Raw genomic sequence first — 21,805 nt, 5'->3', positions numbered from 1 at the left:
GAGCTGATCTGGAATGCTGGACTGATCATAGGCTGGTAATCTCGAGAATGAAGATCTCAATGCTCCCAAAATACCAACGCAAGCCAAAGTTACTAAGAGAGCGCCTTCAAATCTCCAAACTATAAAACCCTTCTACAAAAGAAGGATTCCCAGCTGCCGTCGCAAAGATAACTCAACACCTTATAAAACAATTATAACGACGACATTGAGTGTCATTGACTTCGCTTCAAATCATCTCTTACAAATACAGCGAAAGAAATACTGGACACAGAACGCTCCATACCAACTACACCTCTACAATACAGAATAATGGCTCTACAACCGACCATTTCTTAACCAACTCTGGAATAAATCAAGGCTGCGTGTTAGCGCCTTTACTGTTCAATATTTTCGCCATAGCTGTCTCGATAATTGCTGACATGAGTATGCCTGTAAGAGGTGTTGGAATAAGATTCAGATTTGATGGAGTCCTATTTAACCTGATGTGCCTCAAAGCAAAAACCCGCACAAAATTCATCACGGAACTTCAATATGCAGACGACTGCGTACTTATCGCTATAGCAGCTCAGAGGATCTACAGATAATTTTGTCACCTATAAACATATATACGAAGCTTTAGGCCTTAGACTCAATATCGACAAAACCAAAATCCTAGTAAGTCCGCCAGAAAGCCTTCAAACACATATCAGCCTGGAGAATGAAACTCTGGAACAGGTCGAGCAGTTCAAATACTTGGGAAGCTTCGTAAATACTAGGTCTAACGTAGACACGGAAATACATAACCGTATCAATTCGGCATCAAGGGCATTCTGGAAGCTAAAGGACCCCGACTCCGATGGAGCGGCCACATTCTGAGGATGCAAGACACAAGACTCCCCAAAATAGCTCTGTATGGCGAATTCACAGAAGGAGTCCGGAAACCAGGAGCCAGAGGTTTAAGGATATACTACATCAATGCATGAAATCAGTAAATGCCAATCATAACTGGGAACAACTAGCGTTAGACAGGTCACAGTGGAGCTCTTTGGTACCTACACAGTTATAATGGAGACTCGAGAAGGATACAGCGGCGGCCAGATCTGGTTGGTGAGCATGCCCGGTATGTGGAAGGATCTGTAAGTCACGGTTGGGTCTCTTCAGTCACAGGACGGCACACAGTCGCAATTAGCCCTAAGAAATTAAAAGTCTGTTTGCACCGTTTTTTTTTTTTGTTTTTTTTCTAGATTTATTCTCGGTAACAGGATACAGCAATGAATGAATGAACATCTCTATTTCTTCCACAGGTTGTCCAGTCATACGAGGGGTAGGGGGGTAAAGGTGGTAATGAGTACCAGTACCATTTAAATTTTTTCGGTTTATTTATGAAAAGGACAACAAAATACATTCTGAACTTGAAAAATGATTCAAATGAAAATTTCTAGTCTTCAGTGGACATCAAATGAAGACATTCAATCTGACCTTGGAGTTAGATTTCAAGGTCAAGTAACTTTAATTAATAGGAAATATATATTTTTCAGTTTTTTATGGTCAGAATGATTTTGATGAAAATCTACTGAGCATATTTGAAGAAGTGAGTATTCATAATAAATCATTACACCAGAATCGCCAATATATAACTTTCAAGATATCATCCTCAAAGTTCTTAGACTTCAGAAAGTAAGAAACGCGGTGCATCAGTTTAAATGAGATCGAATTAAAATACACTGAAACAACAGTACCGATTCACTTTGTGGCTATTGTATTTTTCACTTGTTTGATTTTGTATTTATGCGACTCGCTCGCTGTTCCGCTCCAAATTGCCTGGTGACACAAATGTGTATCTGGTGTGTGGGTACTTATATACAGGTCTGGTAGAGGGTAATCTAGGGATAGGAAATATCCCAGTAAAGGAAGCGAGAGGAAACTTAAAGACAAATCGGATCAGTTAAACAAAGAAAGAATTCTAGAGCAATTTCCCCCACTTAATTTCTAAGCCGAGTCCAATTGAAATGAGAGTGAGCAGCTGGCGCTCGAATGTCTAATGGAGGGAAGGGAAATGGTAGGAAAATGGCGGGGGAGGAGGAGAAATATTTGTTCTCCTTATTTCGCGCCTGGTTTGGTTCATACATCTTTGTTCCACCCATTGATTTGCTACCTCTAGACAATTTTTGCCGAACCTGTAGATATACACAATGACCAAGATATGTAGAACCATATGCGGCGTTACAAAAGTATATCCGTTGTGCGGCCACACAAACTGATCTTTTTGAATATAAAAATATAGTATACTTGGGTGAAAAAATAAGTTCTATGTAGAAACATATGAATATATTTTGCATAAAACCGATTCATATTGTACACAAAAAAACTCTGTTAAAATAAATTAAGTCAACAAGTCATGCTGAAATCAAATGGAGAATAGTTGAAATTATTCTGTTGCTTCTTTCATTATGCTGCAAATTAAGCAGGGGATCCCTTATTTTCTCTTCAAGGATATCAAAGAGCTCTAATCTTATCAGCTTCACCATCTCCGCAACCTGTGAATGAAAACATATGAAACTTTCAGTACAGAAGATAACTCTCTGAAACAATTACCTGATGTTCCTCAACTTGTAAGAGTATCCAGCCATTTTCCAAGGAAATGAATGTCGAACCGTTATGAATTCTGATGTCCAAATCGAATCCAGTGAACAAAACCAATGACATTAGTGGGATAACGGAACAATCTCTAAAGAACACCTTGCTTGTCCGCACCTTTTCTTGGTACACCAGATAAGGGCTTGGGAAATTGCCAAGCTTATAGTTGATAGAACTAGGATGCATGAAAACCTGAAGAATGATTAATTCAACGTCAAATGATATGTGAATTCAAAAGAGAACTATATGATTTTCACTAACACGAGTTGTTAAACCTGGACACGTGTTTCGCTATCACAATAGCATCTTCAAGTGGATGAAGGTTAACAGTTTACCTGCACTCACGCTTTTGTAAACGCCGAATGGAAGAGGGAAAAATCAGCTGATTTAGGAGTTTCTCAAATGACTATAGGTTTGTTCGTAGAGTGGTTTGCAACGGTTGTGAACTGTACAGAGCAAGCGCAATTCAATTTTGGGGTAGCGAAAATCCATTTGCTCTTGCTCTGTACCGATGTGAACCACTCTACGAACAAGCCTTCTATTTCACTTAACTGCTGCGTTTTGCCGGTCGCGATAGAATCCAAACAAAATTCGTAGGACCGGAATACGGTTCTACTCAGCTAATACTTTCGTTTCGACCCTGCAGCCTGATCAGAACTGACCAAATAAGGTTTAGAAAACCGAACTTTTGGACTTGAATTTCTGTAATCCGTATATACATGTGTTATTATGCCATACAATGAATAAATAAATAATTCATAGTAAGCTGCAGAACCAGTTCGCGTGATCGAAATCAGTTTATCGGTGAATTTACTGGAAAACTCAAATAAATTCTTGTTTTCATTAACGTAAATAAAAATCCAACACAAATTATAAAAGTTACTAAAAAAATGAAATGTACTGACCTTTTCTTGGACAGTTGCAAATTGGAGATCTTTGGCCTGTACTTCTTTTGGTATTGCTCCAGCAGCACTCATTATGTAAGATTTTGGAGGAGTTAACACTTTCACAACGTTTGGATAAAGCGCAGCGCAGATAACTGATGAAAGTAGTCTGTAATTCTCGCAATGCCTATTGAACTGAAATAATAAGTAAGGAGGAATTATTAGGGCACTCACAAAACTTACGGTTATATGCAAGTTCATTTATTTGCCATATGAAGCAAAAAACAAAGAAACTCACTTCTTGTCCTGTAACTTGAGCAATTATATCTTCGCCCATTTTCCTTCTCTTATTCAAATCAACGCTGATAAATCCGATATCTACTAGCAATTCTAGGAACTGGTACTTTATATCCGCTATCGATATTAATGTTCTGAAAGATAGAAAATTCTCATTTGCATAGTTTCTCCCTCCTGCTGTGCTTTTCTTGTACACTTGCAGCCACTTCTGAAAAATAAAATAATAACTTCAGAATTGAATATCCCGAAAATAGTACACTCATTTTGCTTGTATTTTTTTTGCAGAGTACCACATGACGTGATGAAAGCACTACTTCTGAAACAAGAATAAAACTTTGCGGGCACTATTGTATTTTATTAAAATTTTAGTATTCTCCAAAAATTTATATGCCAGAGATAGTGGAACCGTGAATGAACGGATTTGGAGTCTTTTTTTGAAATTGCATATTCCAAATTAAAGTTTTCCGTTGAATAGATTCTATCATTACTTTTATCGTTATATCAAGGTTTCATTGGTGAATATCACGAATAAGAGGAAAGTTAAAGACCTACCTTATATGCCGTGTACACCGTGATCTGGTCGCTGAAGCCACTAGCAAAATTCATTTTTTTCGCATTCGCTTGGTCCCGTTTTCCAAAAGGATTCAAAAACGGACTCTTGAAGCTCAAACAGGCCGCCATGGTAAGTGCAGCGTCTATGCAGGAGAAGATCGCTCCGAATAGCAAAAGTTTACCAATTCTGACATCAACCGGCAAACTTGCCAGATGCTGCCCTAGAGCGGTCAATTCGATTTTTTTATCTAGAGCTCCAACACTCTGTAATCTCGAAATCGAGGAATCTATACTTTCTTCAGATGGCGGCTCAATGAAGGAACCTAAAAAATAAAGGAATCAACAATATTAAGGCCCAGTTTCACAATCATTGGTAACCAGTGGTGGTTTATTAACCACTACCTTTGAGTTAACCCAAGGTTTAAAAAAATGCTTGTTTCACAACAAAAAAGCGTGTGATGGTTTTTTGACCATCGGTTAATATTTTTTTCTGAAGGTTGGTAATGTTTTTCGTGTACGATAGATCTACTTTTGGGTTATTTATTACTGACATTTCGTATTTCTGTGAAACAAGAACTTAAAAATATAGAAATTGTTATGAGTATGACAGAAAACGAATAAAACGTATGAGCACCGTACGAATGTTTGATGTTCTGTGCTGCTATGAGTTTCATAATTGCCTAAAGGTTATTTTTCGTTTGGATTTTGATTTAAGTGAAGCTGAAGCGTTCGTTTTTTCTTGTGCGAAATAAGAAAAAACAGTGCAACTGTGCTGGACCAATAGAAATTATTACTTTATTGAAAAATTCAAACAAAATTGCATTTATAACTTAAAGTTCCTTAAATAATTTATATCTATCTAGGTGTTTTCCTCAACAATTCTTCAAAAGCCTATTTTTATTGATTATTTGAGTTTGAATTGAAATGCTTCGATCTATTTCAAAAATTCAAATTTCACCACTCTAATTCAACATATTTGCATAATAACTATTCATAAGATTCAGTCTAGTTCTTCTAGTTCTATTATTTAACAATAATTCTTCATCCCCTATAGGGGGCACAGCAACATTTTGATATGAATTCATTGCTTCTTCTTCTCCTCATGAAGGAGGTTGTCCTACAAGATATGTTATTTAAGAAAACTGTGGACTTAATCATCATCACTGCATCTATACTTTTAATATTCTCATTGAAGGAGCTGAGATTCTTCGCTTCCAACTGCCTTCCTTTCCACTGTGTTTCTGAATCTACAGAAGAAATCCAGGTCGACATATTACTCAAAATAATTCCTCCTAGCTCCAAATCTTCTGGGCCTCACTGTTTCCTCATCACTACTTTGAGTATTCATCATAATCGACCACGATAATCGTAAATAATAACTAATAAACACCCAATAAATGTGAAACGCTTCCTAACCAGTATTCCCGAAGAAATGCTGACTTGTCTCTGACAGAACTCATATGTTATCCATGCAGAAAAGCTACGCCACGAAACTTCTATGTCCAGGCAACTCATAGTTAACTCATGAAATTTTCGGGGTTAAGTCAACCACAAGTTAACTTTAGGTCAAACGATAAACCACACTTTGTGAAACAGAATTTTTGATTTAACCACTGGTCACTACATAACTTTAGGTTAACCATATATTGTGTCAAATTTTATATTGTGCTACAGCATACACCATAATGTATATATACGCATGCGCATTCGTCAGTTTTAAACGTTAACCTCAGCGTGAGGTTTACGCCGTTTACGGGCCTATGTAAACTAGCGTTTTTTTTTACATTACGCATTTCCGAAACTCTCGACAGGTACAAGAATAATCTGAATGAATGGGGTGAGGGTATGAAGTATTCACATTTTCAATTAAATCATTTGTGGAATGCCTAGAACAACTTTAACAAAGATTTTAAAATATCACATTTCGACGCTAAAAACCAAAAAAAGAATATTTTATAAAATTTGGAAGTTAATAAGTCATCGCCAAAAACATTACAGTGAAACAACAAATCCAATTTGGAAAATCAGCTAAACATACAAAAAATTAGAGAGTAAGCTTGTTAATCTGAACAAAAGTAGCTTGGTGAATGGTTCTGTATTTATATTGTTGAAGAATAAATGATAATATAAAACAATGCCAAGAAAACCACTGTCGTTTCTACTTACATCGAAGTTAAAAGAGATAACATAAGTAATGTTTGATGATGTAGATGTAGAATATGGAATGAAAAATCTAAACATACCCAGGACTTGTTTAACATCCTTCTCCTCGAACACCTGTAATAGTTTGATATTCAAAATGAGCTGTTCCAGTGGAACCCTGTGTATCTCCGGTATTGGCTGTCCAAGGAAATGATGGCTGTATCTATGGCCAGTGTATAGGTGAAAACAAACTCCTGGCATAACTCTCCCGGCCCTACCTTTCCTTTGAAGGGCGTTTGCCCTAGTAACCCAAGTAGTCTCTAAACTTTCCATGTTCCTGTTGGGATCGAAATGTTTCTCTTTCATCTTGCCCGAATCAATAACAAAAACACAGTCGTCTATGGTAATTGACGTCTCTGCGAGGTTTGTGGAAAGTACGATCTTCCTTACGCCATATTTTGGTTTTCTGAAATTTGTAACATTTGAGTGAGTGCGAAATAAAGTATAGTTGGATTGTATAGAGTGCACCAAGAAATGTGGACTATTGATCATTTGAAGAAATGACTTTTCAGACAGACTAAACGATTCTCGAAATGAAGTGAAAGATGAGAAACTGTAGAAACGGCATGTTATTATTTGGTGTTCAGATATTGTGTAGTAAAAGTGTTAACCACATCACAAAAGTAGGCCAAAAGTGGCCTACTTGAATAGGCTAACAAATAAATTATGAGAAGTGGTATATTTTGAAATCAGAAATTCATGTACAATATTATATAATAAACTGCTCCACAAGAGTAAGGGATATCGTATTCAATCGTTTTTAAAAGTATGTAATTTTCGAGAAAATCGCTATAAAACCATTTAAAACACAATAACAACTTGAATCGATCCAATAAAAATCAGTATGAGACATTTCGTTAATCTGGTCGCCTTTTTTCTGAAGTTTGGTTCTTAGCATATGCTTCATGAATGTTTTTATCTTAAGATGAAGTCAGTTTATCAACGGTTTCGATTTGAAACGAGTTTTCTGAAAATGCCAAGACGTAAATTAACAAACGCTCAGGCTAATAGGGCTATCGGAATGCTACAGGATGGTCTAACTCAGGTTGTTGTAGCGGAAAGGCTCCAAGTCAGCCAATGTGTGACATCTCTACTTTGGAATACGTTCAGGGAGACGAAAAGCAACACCTGCTCATGATCGTTTCATCACCGTTTCGGCGAGAAGAAACCCTACATCTACGTGTAGAATGCTACGGAAAACTCTTCCAAATGCAGATGGGGTCCAAGTTTCCATCGAAACCATCAGACGACGTTTGAGAGAGGTGAATCTAGGTTCTAGACGTCCATTAAGAGGAGTTAACACGTGACCATAAGCGTCAAAGGCTGGAATGGGCAAGGCAACATATCAATTGAAACGATCAATGGCGTAGTGTCCTTTTCACTGATGAATCCAGATATGGACGATTTTCAGATTCTCGAGGAATAAGGGTATGGACAATCCCACGCATACCCCGTAATCGTCGCTATGTCCAAGAAGTCCATCCATTCCGAGAGGGTAGTGTTATGGTATGGGCCGGATATGTTTCAACGGGCGCACAGATCTACACATTTGTCCTGGGAATATGACCGCCTTACACTGTGGGGAGCCAAATTTTCACGCTGCTATTTTCAATTTCCAGACGATAACGCTAGACCGCACCGTGCAGCCATAGTTGAGAATGCAAGTGAGGAGCTTGGTATTCCACATTTACCAATACCTCCGCACTCACCAGATTTGAATTGCATAGAACATGCATGGGATATGCTCCAAAGAAGATTAGATAATCATCAACCTACCGCAGAATCCTTAAATGATCTGAGAGAGCTTCTGCCCCGTTTATGGAACCAAATTCCTCAAGAAATGTTCAACAACCTCGTGTGTAGTATGCAAAGAAAATGTCAAGCTGTTATTGATGCCCGTGGAGGCCATACATTGTATTGATAGTCCTAAAATGCTTGAATTTTCTGGGAATAAAATTTCGTTATTTTACTCGATTTTTCTTAACCACCCTGTATACGCTGCAGACCTACAGGCTAAAATTAATTTGCAAATCATATTAATAAGAATTTTCATCACAAAAATTTTATTTTAACTATATTTTTTTGCAATTTAAGTCAATATCCCTAACTCATGTGGAGCAGTTTAATTGGGTATTCTCATTGGGAAAGGCCTGTTGGTATTGTGTTTCACCATATTCTGATCATCCTATACAGTCAAAAATAATTTTAGCTCATACGCTAAGCAGAGTGGATTCCGCCAAAGTTTGAATTATTCTCCTAGCCCAAAATTTCTGAGAGTCATCGACTGATCTAGCATTGTTGATTCACTCGTATACAAATTTTGTACACATTAAGTCGATGTGGTCAGGGGGGGAGGGGAGAATCAGCTGATCTAGAGGATTCGGAAAATGCTCTATTTGTTCAAACCGCTTTCAACAGCCGTGAAAGAAACCAAACGAAAGTTGAATAATCAGACCGTGAAAAAGAAATTGATAAATTCTCTGAAATGAAAATCAAGATCACAAAAATAAATGTTTTTTCAACTTCACTCTATATTTCCGATACTTCAGTTCATTTGTAGTGTTTCAGTTATGGATATTCGTCAACCCACCTTGGTCCTGATTGTACAGGTGTGTGCCTATTTAGAGTATTGAAAGAAGAAGAATAAATAACTTACATGAATATAGCTGCCTGCTCTTCGCTAGTCAGGGATGAATGTAGTGGCAACAGCAAGAACTTCTTGGTTCTTGAACCAAAATCTGGATTATCTTTCAGCTGGTCATGAAGGCTTGTTATTTCTGCTATTCCTGGTAGAAAAACAAGTATAGTTCCTGTTTTTGGGAAGTCATGATCTCCTGATACAATCCAACTGAGTAAATATTCAATGAGGTCATTGTTAATTTTTTCAGGGTCCATCAAAAAAAGATTTTTACATGCCAGTTTGGAATATCCTGCAAAGAATGAACAATTAATATATTGAAAAAGTCTAATTCTCTTTCCATAATTTCAAAAAGAACTAGATATTGCAGTCACATGTGGGTGGCAGATTGCTTGAAATTGGGTGATACTACAGTGACTCAGTGGTGACAATGATAGTATCATTTTTGATTCGTTGACTGTATCATATGATAAAAATTCACTATTATTCAGATAAAAAGGTGGAATATTTTGAAACCTATTCAGTGAAAGGTAGGAATAATTCAATACATACTGGGTGTTTGGGGAACAAGGGGAACCCGAATCTGACTTACCAATGTCATACACATACAATTCGACTCATGAACAGATTGATACTTACAGACCAAGCAAAATTTTGTAGAAACTCACCCTGATATCTTGTACAGATCTGTCTGAAAGTCAAATTTTCATCTTTCAAGGCATTTCGTGGTTTTTCTGATGTAAACATAACCTCTGCGGATTCCAATTGACTCTCCAAATAGTCATCGTCTTTCGATATTTTCCTGGAATATTCTGATCCTTCTTCAAGAACATAATGGATGCTTTCAAAAATATCTTCTAAGAAGAACTGTTCAACAGGAAAAGTTCTACCAGGCACTTTGATTATAGGAACACTTCCAAAATAAGAAGCAAATAAATCTGCATTGAGTGTAGCACTCATCAAGATGATTTTCAAATCTGGCCTCAGAGAAAGCATGTCTCTAAGAATCATCAAAAGAAAATCACTGCAACAAAAAATAATTTTAAACTTTCGCAATAAATGACGAAACATTTGATATTGTTTTTGTTGTTTTAAGAAGTCTTACCTTTCCTCACTCCTTTCATGTACTTCATCTACAACTATATGGGTAACTTCTGGCATTAGAGGATCACTCTCCAGCCTCCTAAGTAAAATACCTGTAGTACAAAACATCAGCCTAGTACTTGCTGATGTTTTGCTCTCCAATCTAATCTGATAACCAACAGTATTACCTACTTTTTCCAACCTCTCTTGTGCCACTCTCTCTGCTACTCCTATTGCGGATATCCGCCTAGGTTGTGTACAAATTATATTTATATTCCTTTTAGATTCTGAACTAAATTTGATGATCCAATCATCAAGAATATACTGCGGTATTTGGGTGCTTTTTCCACAACCTGTTTCCCCACTTATGATGGTTACCTTGAATTAATTGAAATCTATATGAAACAACTCAATTACAATTCTTCATAACATTGACATGGAATATGTATCTTCTTAAACCGGAAAACATAAAATGCAATATTGAGTCATTTCCTTACTAAAAGGATGTTATGAATGTGTAAGCATAAGTAACCCTGACAATGAATGTGCAGCAAACGAAGATATGAAGAAACCAGCGGAATATTAAAAAAACCAAGAATGAGTTCGAAAAATATAAGCAGAAGAAGAAAAAGAAATAGTTACCAAAGGAAGCAACTCTACAATCGAAAGATAGAAGGCCATATTGAAATAATGACTACAGTTGACATTGAAGGAGAGGGGAAGATTTATGCCAATTTCATTGACTTCATTCAGTGCAAAGGTGCAAAGGAAATAATAATAACAATAACAAAGAACGAAAAAGGTAGCAAAATAAAACTGAGGGGAATATACAAGACAACCCCAGATAAGCATGAAAAAGTTACTCAGATAGGGACAAGGACGCCTCATCATTGTTTAGGACAGAATGTTGTAAATAGTTAATACTAGATCTTCCTCAATGTAATGTTCCATGCAATCTCATTTCAAAGTATGTTTAATGTAGTTAATCCAAATTCGTGCTTGCAATTAACAAAATTGTTTTTCAAAATGTGAAAACAAGGTTTAACTATTTTGTTACTCAACAATTTTGCTTATTCTCCCATGAAATGAAAACTGACAATCATTCATCAATGTACAGGGTGATTGATGCACCCATTCAACTTTTTCCATATATACAGGGTGTTTCAGAAATATGATATACTTCGTTTGATGCTCAAAAAGACATCATCAAAATAATTGAAACCAAATTTATTCACTGCAGAGTGTGAAGAAAAAAATAAAAGCATTACTGAACAAAGTGAGTCTTACTTTTGGCAGCAATAGAAAGACAAAAGTTAATTCATAGAAAATGTACCAAGCAAAATGAAGGATATTTAGACCACTTACAATTACGTCAAGTTTATAAAATGGTTACCGACATATTGATACTCAATTATTCTTTCAAATAGGTATTGAGTTCAGATATAATAGGTGTTGTATTTTTATATTTTTGGTTGTAATTTTATTGTATTTTTAAGCCTTTGGTAGTCCTCAGATTTATTTAGCATCATAGTAGGTACTTATTTGTTCTATAAAAAATGCATTTTTCTATTTCTCATGTTCTTATAAAAATCGAACCTAGTTTAAAGGTATGTCAAATAAAACAGAAAGAATTTCAGAACAAAAAATAAGGTAACTATCTGAAATAAGGAAGTTTAATCACACACAGGTTTTCTGAAATACCATGTGTATATAAAAATAGGGTTCCAAAGATTTATGAAATGTTTGTACTAAACTTTTTTCTACAGTGGCAAAAAATTAAAGAATTCCTAGTCAATCTGAACTTAGAAATATGAACATAAAATTTCAATTATATTTGTTTCAGTTTTATTTACTTTATATATATATATATATATATATATAGTTATGAATAACGTATCCAAATGTCTATTTTTAAAAAGAACTTATTTCTTTTTAGGGTTGCCAATTATAATTAAAGGACAACTCGATAGAAAGGATATCGTTTTTATTTGTACAAGGAACAAGCAAGTGAATCTATCTAACGCTAGACATCAACTGACTATTTATTATTCGAATTATGAAAACGGAAAAGAGTCACAATCGGTGGTCACGCCTTGTGTCGTCTTCCAGGAATCCTGGGTTTCGGGTTTCGATGCAATTCCGTACTTCTTGTGGGAAACGGTCTCGTAACACTTCCCCCCTTAGACTGGAACGTCCTCGTTATCAGTACCAAGGCCTTGAACGTTGCTCATCTCTAGGTGGATGATTTTCCTGGGACTGAACAGGAGCTCTTGAATTCTCGTTTTGTTTAACAAGATAGCAATTATTCCTAGAACCATGAGACAAAGTAATATTCCACTTAGGGCATAATGTGTCATGTGAATGACCGGATGTAGATACATGGGTTCATCTCGGAGTTTCTCAGCTTCTTGAATAATGGAGGTTGGCTCTCTCAAATGTTTCAAATGGAATTCGATTTTGTGGTTGAATTTCAATGTAATTTTTGAAATGTTTCTGAATGTGATATTGTAAATTGGTACTGTGTTGTCGAATATAGAATTTTCAATTATGATTTTGCAGTCGGAACTGAGCAAATTGGCTCCTTGAATGGATTTCTTCATTATGATTCCATGACAATCTTCTATTACTTCTTGGGTTTTCTTGAAGATGGTCAACAATTGTTTGTTTTTCAGTACGTGGGTAATCTTGAAGTTGTTTATTGACAAAGAAGTTTGGCACAGTTGAGGCTTTGTCAGGGTACAGGCTTCTTTTGTTGGTGCTTGAAGACAGAGTACTAAGGAGTTGCTTATTGATCGGCAGGCTTCGTCGGTCCAATATTCCTCATTTTTGATCTTAATCAAATACTTCTTTGGTGGTATTATCGCAATATCTTGATGATTGGGTACTGGGTACACTTGGGAGTAATTTGCAATGAATTGTTTAAGAATAGGGATTTTTAATAGGAATGTTAAGGATTTGTCTGTTCCTATGACAGATATTTTTGAAAATTCTAATAATTTGTAAAGATGAGCATTATTAATTGATGAAAGCTCTTGTGGTTTATAAATTTTCTCAAGATATTGTTCAATAGAATGGAGTTCTTCAACTTTGAAGAGTTCAAGGTTCGGTATTTCAAATATTGCAAAACTTATTGTTCTTTCTATCATAAGTAGATAGTTGAGTAATATTTTCGATTGAAATATAAGATTTTGTGTCCTAATCGTGAATTCTTCATTAGATTTTATTTTGTCAAATAATGACTGAGTCTTCAAAATATTTTCATTTAACAAAGCCACATCTTCTGAATATCTTTTAGACAAGTGATTGGCAAATGATGTTAATTTATCAATTCTTTCAATTTCATTATTTGTATTTTGATGAAGTCGTTCTAAATTTTCATTTATGGTATTCAAGTCATCATCGTCTAAATTTCCAGTGATAAATTTTATACCTTTTCCAATGAAATTCACCAAACCTCTCTTAACTTTGTAGTTGCCACTAAATTTATTCAAAATTTGTTCAACTTGATTGAGATTTGTTTGAAATTCAAGACATATTTCATGAGTGGATGTACTTAAGGTATCATGCTCATGTAATTTGTAAAAACTGTTTCTTAGCTGTTTGTAACTGTTTCTTAAATAAGAGATGTCAATCAAGAAAAGAAATTTGTGATAGTGATCTAAAATTTTTGCATTCCGCAAGTTTTCTTCGAAGTATCCGTTATTGATTATTTTGGTGACCTGAAGGGCCTGGTTGGTTTGGGTCTGCATCAGCATTATTGGAATTCTGAAAAGAGAAAACGTTTTTCCTTAATTTCTTGACTTTATTGATATTTGCGGTAGTTTCTCGAGATTTTTCGGTTAAACCGCTGATTTTATTTTGTTCCTGTTGTTCAACAATGATTTTTTCGAAAGGAGGATCAGTTTTTCTAGGTCTTCCTCTTTCTACAAAAACTTCTTTTTGTTTCAAGTTTGGAGGGTCATTTCGGTTTTCATTCAATTTATCTAATTTCTTTTGAGATTTTTCCTTATTTTTCTCGTAAACTTGATCGAAAAATGGTAGAATTTCTTGTTTTCTTTTTTCGTTGTATTGTTCGTAAACCGTCGTATTGAGGTCGAATTCAGGCAGTTTGTCATAAGGACCATAAAGTAAATAGAATGGTGAGTAGCCGGTGGCTGAATGAATTGATTGATTATAAATAAGTGTAGCTGAGATCATTAAATTTGAAGGGTTTTCGTTAGGGTTCTTCAATTTTAAAATTCTTAATTTTTCCAAGATCGTAGAGTGAAATCTCTCAATTGGGGAATTAGAACTTGGATTATTTACTGTTGTGAAATGTAAATCAATTTTATTCAATTTGCAAAATTCTATGAAGGTTTTATTATGGAATTCTTTTCCTTCATCACATACGATTTTCTGAGGTATGTTATGATGTGAAAAGTAGTGACGTAGTTTATTCAGAATAGTAAGGGCAGTGCCATCCTTTACTACGTAAGACTGGGCATATTTGGAAAATAAGTCAATAATCGTTAGAAATTTTGAGTTTTGGAATGAGAATGTGTCTATGTGTATAACTTCAAAAGGTCGTTTTGCCAGAAGTGGTCCTGAAAATTTTAGTTTATAAGGTTGTCTCTCGTATTTTGAACGAAGGCAGAGCTCACATTTATTTATGAGCGAAGTAATTTTATTTTTCATTTTAGGCCAATAATACTTCTTAGATAGTTGATTAAAAGTTTCTGATATTCCGTTATGATTTTTGTCATGATATTCTGAGATTATTTCGTTTTGATTTTCTTCTCGTTCTACATCTAATAAATAAAGATTACTTATGTAGAGTTTAACTGAGTAGTTGAAAGATTCTTTACAAAATCGAATAAAAGGAAGTCTTAAATTTTTATCTCTGAAAAAAATTCCGTAGGTTTCAGTGGGTCTGAAAACTTCTTTGAAAAGTGTAGTCAAATCATTTTCTATACAATTCAGTTTGATAGTAACATTATACGTATTTTTTCCAAAAGGTTTCGTGTATTTTAAATTGTACTGTTCTCCGATATTAAGAATTATTCTATTTGGGTAAATATTGACTGGGGAATCTGTAATGGGTATTGCTTTCCCGTTGTCGTCTTGGGTTGAATGAATAGTATTACCGGAATCGTTATCTTCGTTTCGATTTTCGGAATTGTTGAGGATATTTTGATTATTTTCTGAATTTAAAATGTTTTCTACTTCTTCATCTGCTAGAACAGGTATTTCGTTTACATTCGCTAATACTGAAGAGATTTCGACGTTCAAATCGTCATCGGAAAGTAAAGAAAGATTATCGTTTTCCCGATTATTGATTTCAACTCTTGAAAGTGCGTCTGCTACTTTGTTTTCTTTGCCTTTCGTATGCACGATATCGAAATCGAATTCTTCTAATTTTAGTTTCCATCTAATTAGTCTTGAATTTGGTTCTTTTATTTTATAGAGCCAGACAAGTGGGTTATGATCCGTTTCTACAGTAAAATGTTGACCGAAAAGATAGGGCCGGAAATGTTTTGTGGAATCCAATATTGCTAATAATTCTTTCTCGATTGTCGAATAATTTCTTTCGGCTGAATTCAATGTTCTAGAGTAATATGCTACTGGGCGATTAGACTGGGATAAAACACTTCCTAAAGCAACGTTTGATGCGTCTGTTGTCAATTTGAAAGGTTTTTCGAAATCTGGATAAGTTAGAATTGGGGCATTTGTTAATAGTTCTTTACACAACTGAAATGATGATACATAATCTGGATCTTCAGGTTTTACCTTTGCGCCTTTTTTCAAGCACTTTGTCATTGGTGAAACGATATGAGCAAAATTTTTGATGAATCGGCGATAGTAACCTATCAATCCTAAGAATGATTTTATTTCTTTCGTATTCCGAGGTATTGGGTAGTTTTCGATCGCTTTCAATTTGGAAGGATTGGGTGCTATTCCGTCGGGAGTTATTACATGTCCCAAAAATTCAACATTTTTACTTAAAAATTCGCATTTATTTAGTTCGATTTTGAGATTGAATTCTTTTAGTTTTTGGAAAATTAATTTCAAATGATAGATGTGTTCTTGTAAAGATTTGGAAAATATTACAATATCGTCCATGTACACAAAACAAAATATGTGGAGATACTTTTTGAATACATCATCCATGACTCTTTGAAAAGTACTTGGTCCGTTTTTCAAGCCGTAGGGCATACGAACGTATTCATAGTGTCCGTTGTTTACTGTGAAGGCCGTTTTTTCTATGGAATCTGGGTCCATTTCGATTTGGTGGAATGCTTTGGCCATGTCCAATGTTGAAAAATAACAACTTTTTCCTAAATTGTCTAAGATCTCTTCAATTCGGGGTAGGGGATACTTGTCTTCTACCGTTTTTTCATTCAAACGACGATAGTCGATTACCATTCGATACTTTTTTTTTTGCCGGATGCGTCTGTTTTCTTATTGACGATCCATACGGGGGCACTATAGGGTGAAATTGATGGTCGTATAATTTTATCATCGAGCAATTTTTGTATCTGTTCTTGGATAATTCCCTTCATACTATGAGGGTGTCTGAAGGACTTCACGTAAACTGGTTCTTCATCTTTTGTTCTGATTTTGTGTTTGACTGTGTTACTGAATGAAAGATCACAATTTTCATTATAAAAAATATTTCTGAATTTACTGCAAAGTTTTAGAATTTCTCTCTTTTCTTCCGAATTCATGTGTTCAGTTCTAATATGTTTGGAAAATTTAAAATTTCGATTTTCCGCGGGTGGTTCTGATATTTCCGCTTCGAATAAAGATTGAACAGGTATTCTTTCTGAGAAATTTATTTCGGTACTTTTTATTGGTTGAGGGATTGGTATACAACATAATCCGTCTTTCGCGTGGGCAATACATTCTGGGGTTGAAAATTCCTTGAAGTTCAGTTCTGGTATAATAACATCGCCATTTTCGATAGTAACTGGTATTTTGACATGATTTTTCGCAGTGAATTTTCTAGGTTTAATTTTGGAATTGGAATATTCGAGATTGAAAGGGATTTTTAAGCCGTTAATTTCTAAAGTGTGTGTTTGATAATCGATTTTCGCTCCTAGTCTTTGTAAATCGGAAGTTCCTAATAATGCGTCGAATTTTTTATGCCAATCAACTACATGTAAGTGAATGTTTTCATAGATCCCTAATTCGTATAAAATGGGGATATGTAAATTGTCATCTGATTCAATAGTATTTCCTAAGCCAGAAACACTGAATGGTTCTTTGAAGAGGAAATTGAAAAATTTTTCATAAGCTGGTTTTTTATTAATTACTGAATTTGTTGCACCTGAATCAATAAGAATTCTTAAATTTACTTCTGGAAGGTAAATATAGGGCAATTTTGACTTAATCTTAACACAATTCAAGTCTAAGTATTGTTTGTTTCTAGGGCACATGACTGAAAATTTTCATCTTCGTAATTTTCTTCAAACTCTTCTTGAGGGTTAACGAATTCATTTTCCGCATTTTCCGGGAAATATTCTGTCATATTTTCGTCTGAATTACAATTCTCCGATTGAACATTAAATAGTTCTTCTGAGATGAAATTGGGTTTCTGTTGAATTCCCGTTCTTCTGGTGGAGATAGACATGGGTGTTACCGGTTGTTTGAAAGTATTTCTTGTGCTAATAGACATGGGCGTAGACTTTGGTTGAATCTTATGAAAACTTGATCCTGGTTTTGTCCCGAAAACTTGTCGATTTGTTGGAAATTTTGGATTATTAGTGATCGGTTGATTAATGGGGTATGGAAAACCTTTTTCATTAGGAATTCGTGCAGGAGTATTATTATAATTTTGCTGACTGAAAGTAGGGGTATTATTATAATTTTGCTGACTGAAAGTAGGTTTTTGAGTAACAAATAAATTCTCTCTATTTGAACTACTGTTTTGTTGTCGATAAATTGGTTTTTTATCATTATCCTGAGTTTTTCTTAAGAATTCACAATATTCCCACTCTTGCTTTCTATTATCGTAAAATTTGCATCTGTTTATACATTCTTCAAGAGTTTTAGATTCGAAATTGCTTAAATATGACCGATATGGTTCTAAGAGTCCAATTTGGAAAGTTTTGAGGGCTAATTTTTCTACATCTTGTTTTTTGTAAAGCAAATAATTTGGATCTTGTGTATTGAGTGTTAGGTATTGTAAAAGGTCATTCAAGTTCTTTGAAATTCTACTGTAAAAGTCGAAATAATTTTCGTTCTTTTTCTGAACGGATTGTGTTAATGCAGAAATCAATAGGTCTTCATTTCGTTGATCTCCGTATCTTTGCAATAATGATCGTCTGATAGTGATCCAATCCGTAGCATTTTGAAAAGAAATGAAATCTCTCGCTTCTCCTTTAATTTTTGATCTTATTGTGAAATTCAAGGCGTAAGTAAGGTCTGGAGTTAACCTTCCTTGGAGATGTATAAAAAGGTTGTCTATTTCATTGATAAATATTGATAAATTTTGACTTGGAGAAAATTCAGGTATTGAGTTCAAAAGCAATTGTATATCTTGTCTTGACATTGCGTCAACTACAGGTGGGTTAGAAGAAGTTTGGTTATTCATTTCGAGGTTTTCAAAATTTCTTCTTGAAGGATATGGTTGGAATCTTCTATTTCTAATTGATTGATTGTTGGAAAAATTTGTTTCTAATTCTGATTGGTTATTCAAAAAGTTTGTTCCTAATTCTAATAATTCTGAATCTTCAGCGATAACTTCTAGTACGCTTGAAGAATCGGTATCTGTCATTTGAACTTTGGGATTCTGGGTTTAAGGAAAGAGATTGATGGACTTACATCACCAAGATATGCATCCTAGAGTGTGTAGTTCCTTCTTCTTAATCGAAGTGGATCGAGTTGATGGTCTTCCTTCTGGATGAAGTGGGTAGAATTGATTCTCTGCTGGTTCGATGTAGTTTCTTGGTGATACCGCACAAAGACTTGATAGTCACCGGGAGTTCCTCGAACACTCTTCGAACAGCCTGGCCGGACGAGTCCGTATTCACTTATGGAAACTGATTTTAGTTTTTTTCTTTTCACTAAAACCCCGTTGCGATATCCTGTTCGCAGCGCCAGTTATGAATAACGTATCCAAATGTCTATTTTTAAAAAGAACTTATTTCTTTTTAGGGTTGCCAATTATAATTAAAGGACAACTCGATAGAAAGGATATCGTTTTTATTTGTACAAGGAACAAGCAAGTGAATCTATCTAACGCTAGACATCAACTGACTATTTATTATTCGAATTATGAAAACGGAAAAGAGTCACAATCGGTGGTCACGCCTTGTGTCGTCTTCCAGGAATCCTGGGTTTCGGGTTTCGATGCAATTCCGTACTTCTTGTGGGAAACGGTCTCGTAACAATATATATATATATATATATATATATATATATATATTTGCAATTTATTCACTCAGCAAAGTTCTAGCAATTTTTTAATTTGAAAAAATATAAAAAATGGTGGATTTAAACTCTTTGCTGAAAAACCCAGACAGATAAACGGAGAGATAAACCATCAAGTGATTATATATAAATTACCATTTAAGTCACTGGAATACTCACTTACCTGAGAACTTTCTAAGGTATTCAAAATGTCATTCATATAATTCCAAACAGGTAATTTTCTTCTGGAAGACAACATTACTTTATATTCTTCTGTATCTACCTTTGTTTGGAACCTCTCCACTATATTCTTATTTTCAAGCAATGTTTCATCTTTACTGTAGTTTCTTTTGTTATCTTTATTTGTCAGACCTTTCCGATAATGTGAGCTTTTTTGATTGAATGTTTTCACTGCTTTTATCTCCTCAAACAGTTTAACTTTTGGATTCAAGAAACTGCAATCTTTCTTAAGATGTTCTGTAATTTCTTCTGAGTTTTGCAGGAGTTCCGTGATGGAATACACAGAAGGAATGCCATCTTTTGCATAAGAATTAGCTTCTTCAAATAATCTGCTACATATTTTAAGGTTCACTAAAGGGGGAAGAATATCATTTTTCCTAATAAAAATTAAAGGGGGCTCAAATGGATATTTACTATTGGGAGGAAATCTCACTTCTAATTCAAAAATATTATTTACTTCCACATCTTTTTTATCTTCTTCCACTTCATGTGAAAATCTGCACTTATCTCCAAATTTGCATTGGCCCCTGATGAGAAATTTGCACTTTTCTTTTTTTTTTACTTTCTGTTGCAAAATTTTCTTTGGCAATTTTTCCTTATTTTTTTGAAAGAGGTTTACCAAATAATCTAATTTTAATTCTAGGATCCATACACTATTTTTCACTTTTTCTCTGAAGGAGTTTTCATATATTGATTCTAAAGAACTCTTTTCATCTGTTCTCTGCTCTTGCAGTTCCTCATCAGTACAATCTGAACTATGATGGGAAAAAGGGTATGGTAAGTTTAAATACTTGCAGTATAATAGGTATAAACAGTCTTCTATATTTCCTGAGCAGTAGTCTAATGCTTCTATACAATGATTTTTATGAAACCCATAACTGAAAACAGCAATTATTGAATCTTACCCAAAAACAATTATAAATTTTACCTTTCTAGTCTGAAAAGGGCAAACTGTTTGAGTCGGTCTGTCTCATGAACAGCAGTATCAACAGTTTTGGAAAAATCGCAGCCACCCTTTACCACAAGAGTCCCTTGACCAACCCAAAACTTTTTTCCTAGATTAGAGTTTACATCTTGATATGCTGATATATCTTTCAACTTGAAATCCTGAGAATGAAAGTTTTAATTTCATTGTTGCACAATATGTTCACCATACTAGTACTCACTTGGCCATAAACATATTTCAATGTATCCAACACCTTTTCTTGAGATATTTCATCTAAATGTAAGAACTGCAACTCTTCCTTGACAACAGGGAATTTTTTTACGGGTGCACCAGATCTGAAAAAAATTTGCAATAAAATTCTATTTCGGAAATTCAAAGAAATGTGTGCTGTTACGATATTTTAACTTCTGCAACTTGACGAAGGAGTAAATCAGCCGTATTGATTGCTGATTCTGAATCCATTTTTCTGTCTTTAGCTGGGGCAGAGCTGAAATACTTAGTATTGAACACAAATATATTTGAATTTAATTTAAAATTTTGGAATTTTGGTATATAAAGAGTGAGGTTACAAAACCTACTGTCAGTAATGACAGACGTCAACGTGTAGATCACAGACTTATATACAGGGTGAGTCTCGTAAAAATATTTTAACAATATATTCTTGGGATCAAAAGAAACACTTTCTTCCCACACCATTTTTACCGATTCGGCCCTGATAAAAAGATATAGCTATTTCAAGTTTTCATAATGAGCTGTGTGACCACTGAAAAAACAAAATTACCTTCGGAATAACTAACTGAATCTGTGACACACCACATTTGTGGATCTTTTGTACAAAGTTGCATTCACTCATTCAGCCAAAGTACCAAATTTTACAAATATCAGAGATAGTTTTTTAATTTTGAGCATCAATAAATTACTCGAAAACAGCACATTACACGAGAAAATATTCATATG

General features: G+C 34.7%; 1 protein-coding gene across 1 annotated transcript; it reads right to left on the bottom strand.

Moving 5' to 3' along the window:
* Positions 1 to 2,292: 2,292 nt before the first annotated feature.
* Positions 2,293 to 21,439, bottom strand: LOC123309272 (putative ATP-dependent RNA helicase DHX57). Its single transcript, XM_044892296.1, has 13 exons — positions 21,243 to 21,439; positions 21,069 to 21,183; positions 20,831 to 21,009; positions 19,847 to 20,780; positions 10,295 to 10,650; positions 9,858 to 10,213; positions 9,208 to 9,481; positions 6,593 to 6,957; positions 4,350 to 4,672; positions 3,799 to 4,005; positions 3,522 to 3,695; positions 2,575 to 2,808; positions 2,293 to 2,516 (listed from the first exon to the last, which is right to left on the bottom strand). Exons 1-13 carry the CDS (start codon positions 21,308 to 21,310, stop codon positions 2,376 to 2,378), a joined length of 3,726 nt encoding a protein of 1,241 aa, XP_044748231.1. The 5' UTR covers positions 21,311 to 21,439; the 3' UTR covers positions 2,293 to 2,375.
* Between the last annotated feature and the right edge of the window lie 366 nt (positions 21,440 to 21,805).

The sequence above is a fragment of the Coccinella septempunctata genome, chromosome 3 (assembly GCF_907165205.1).
Source record: "Coccinella septempunctata chromosome 3, icCocSept1.1, whole genome shotgun sequence".
In the NCBI taxonomy this organism is placed as follows: domain Eukaryota; kingdom Metazoa; phylum Arthropoda; class Insecta; order Coleoptera; family Coccinellidae; genus Coccinella; species Coccinella septempunctata.
This window is presented reverse-complemented; position numbering and strand designations above follow the sequence as displayed.

What these genes read in the sequence shown, in the direction of transcription:
- LOC123309272 (XM_044892296.1), bottom strand. Translation starts at nt 21,310, where the DNA reads ATGGATTCAGAATCAGCAATCAATACGGCTGATTTACTCCTTCGTCAA. An exon ending in ATACCTTAGAAAGTTCTCAG is followed by an intron (nt 10,651 to 19,846) that starts GTAAGTGAGTAT and finishes AATTAATTCAAG; the next exon opens with GTAACCATCATAAGTGGGGA. An exon ending in CTCAAGTTACAGGACAAGAA is followed by an intron (nt 3,696 to 3,798) that starts GTGAGTTTCTTT and finishes TTATTATTTCAG; the next exon opens with TTCAATAGGCATTGCGAGAA.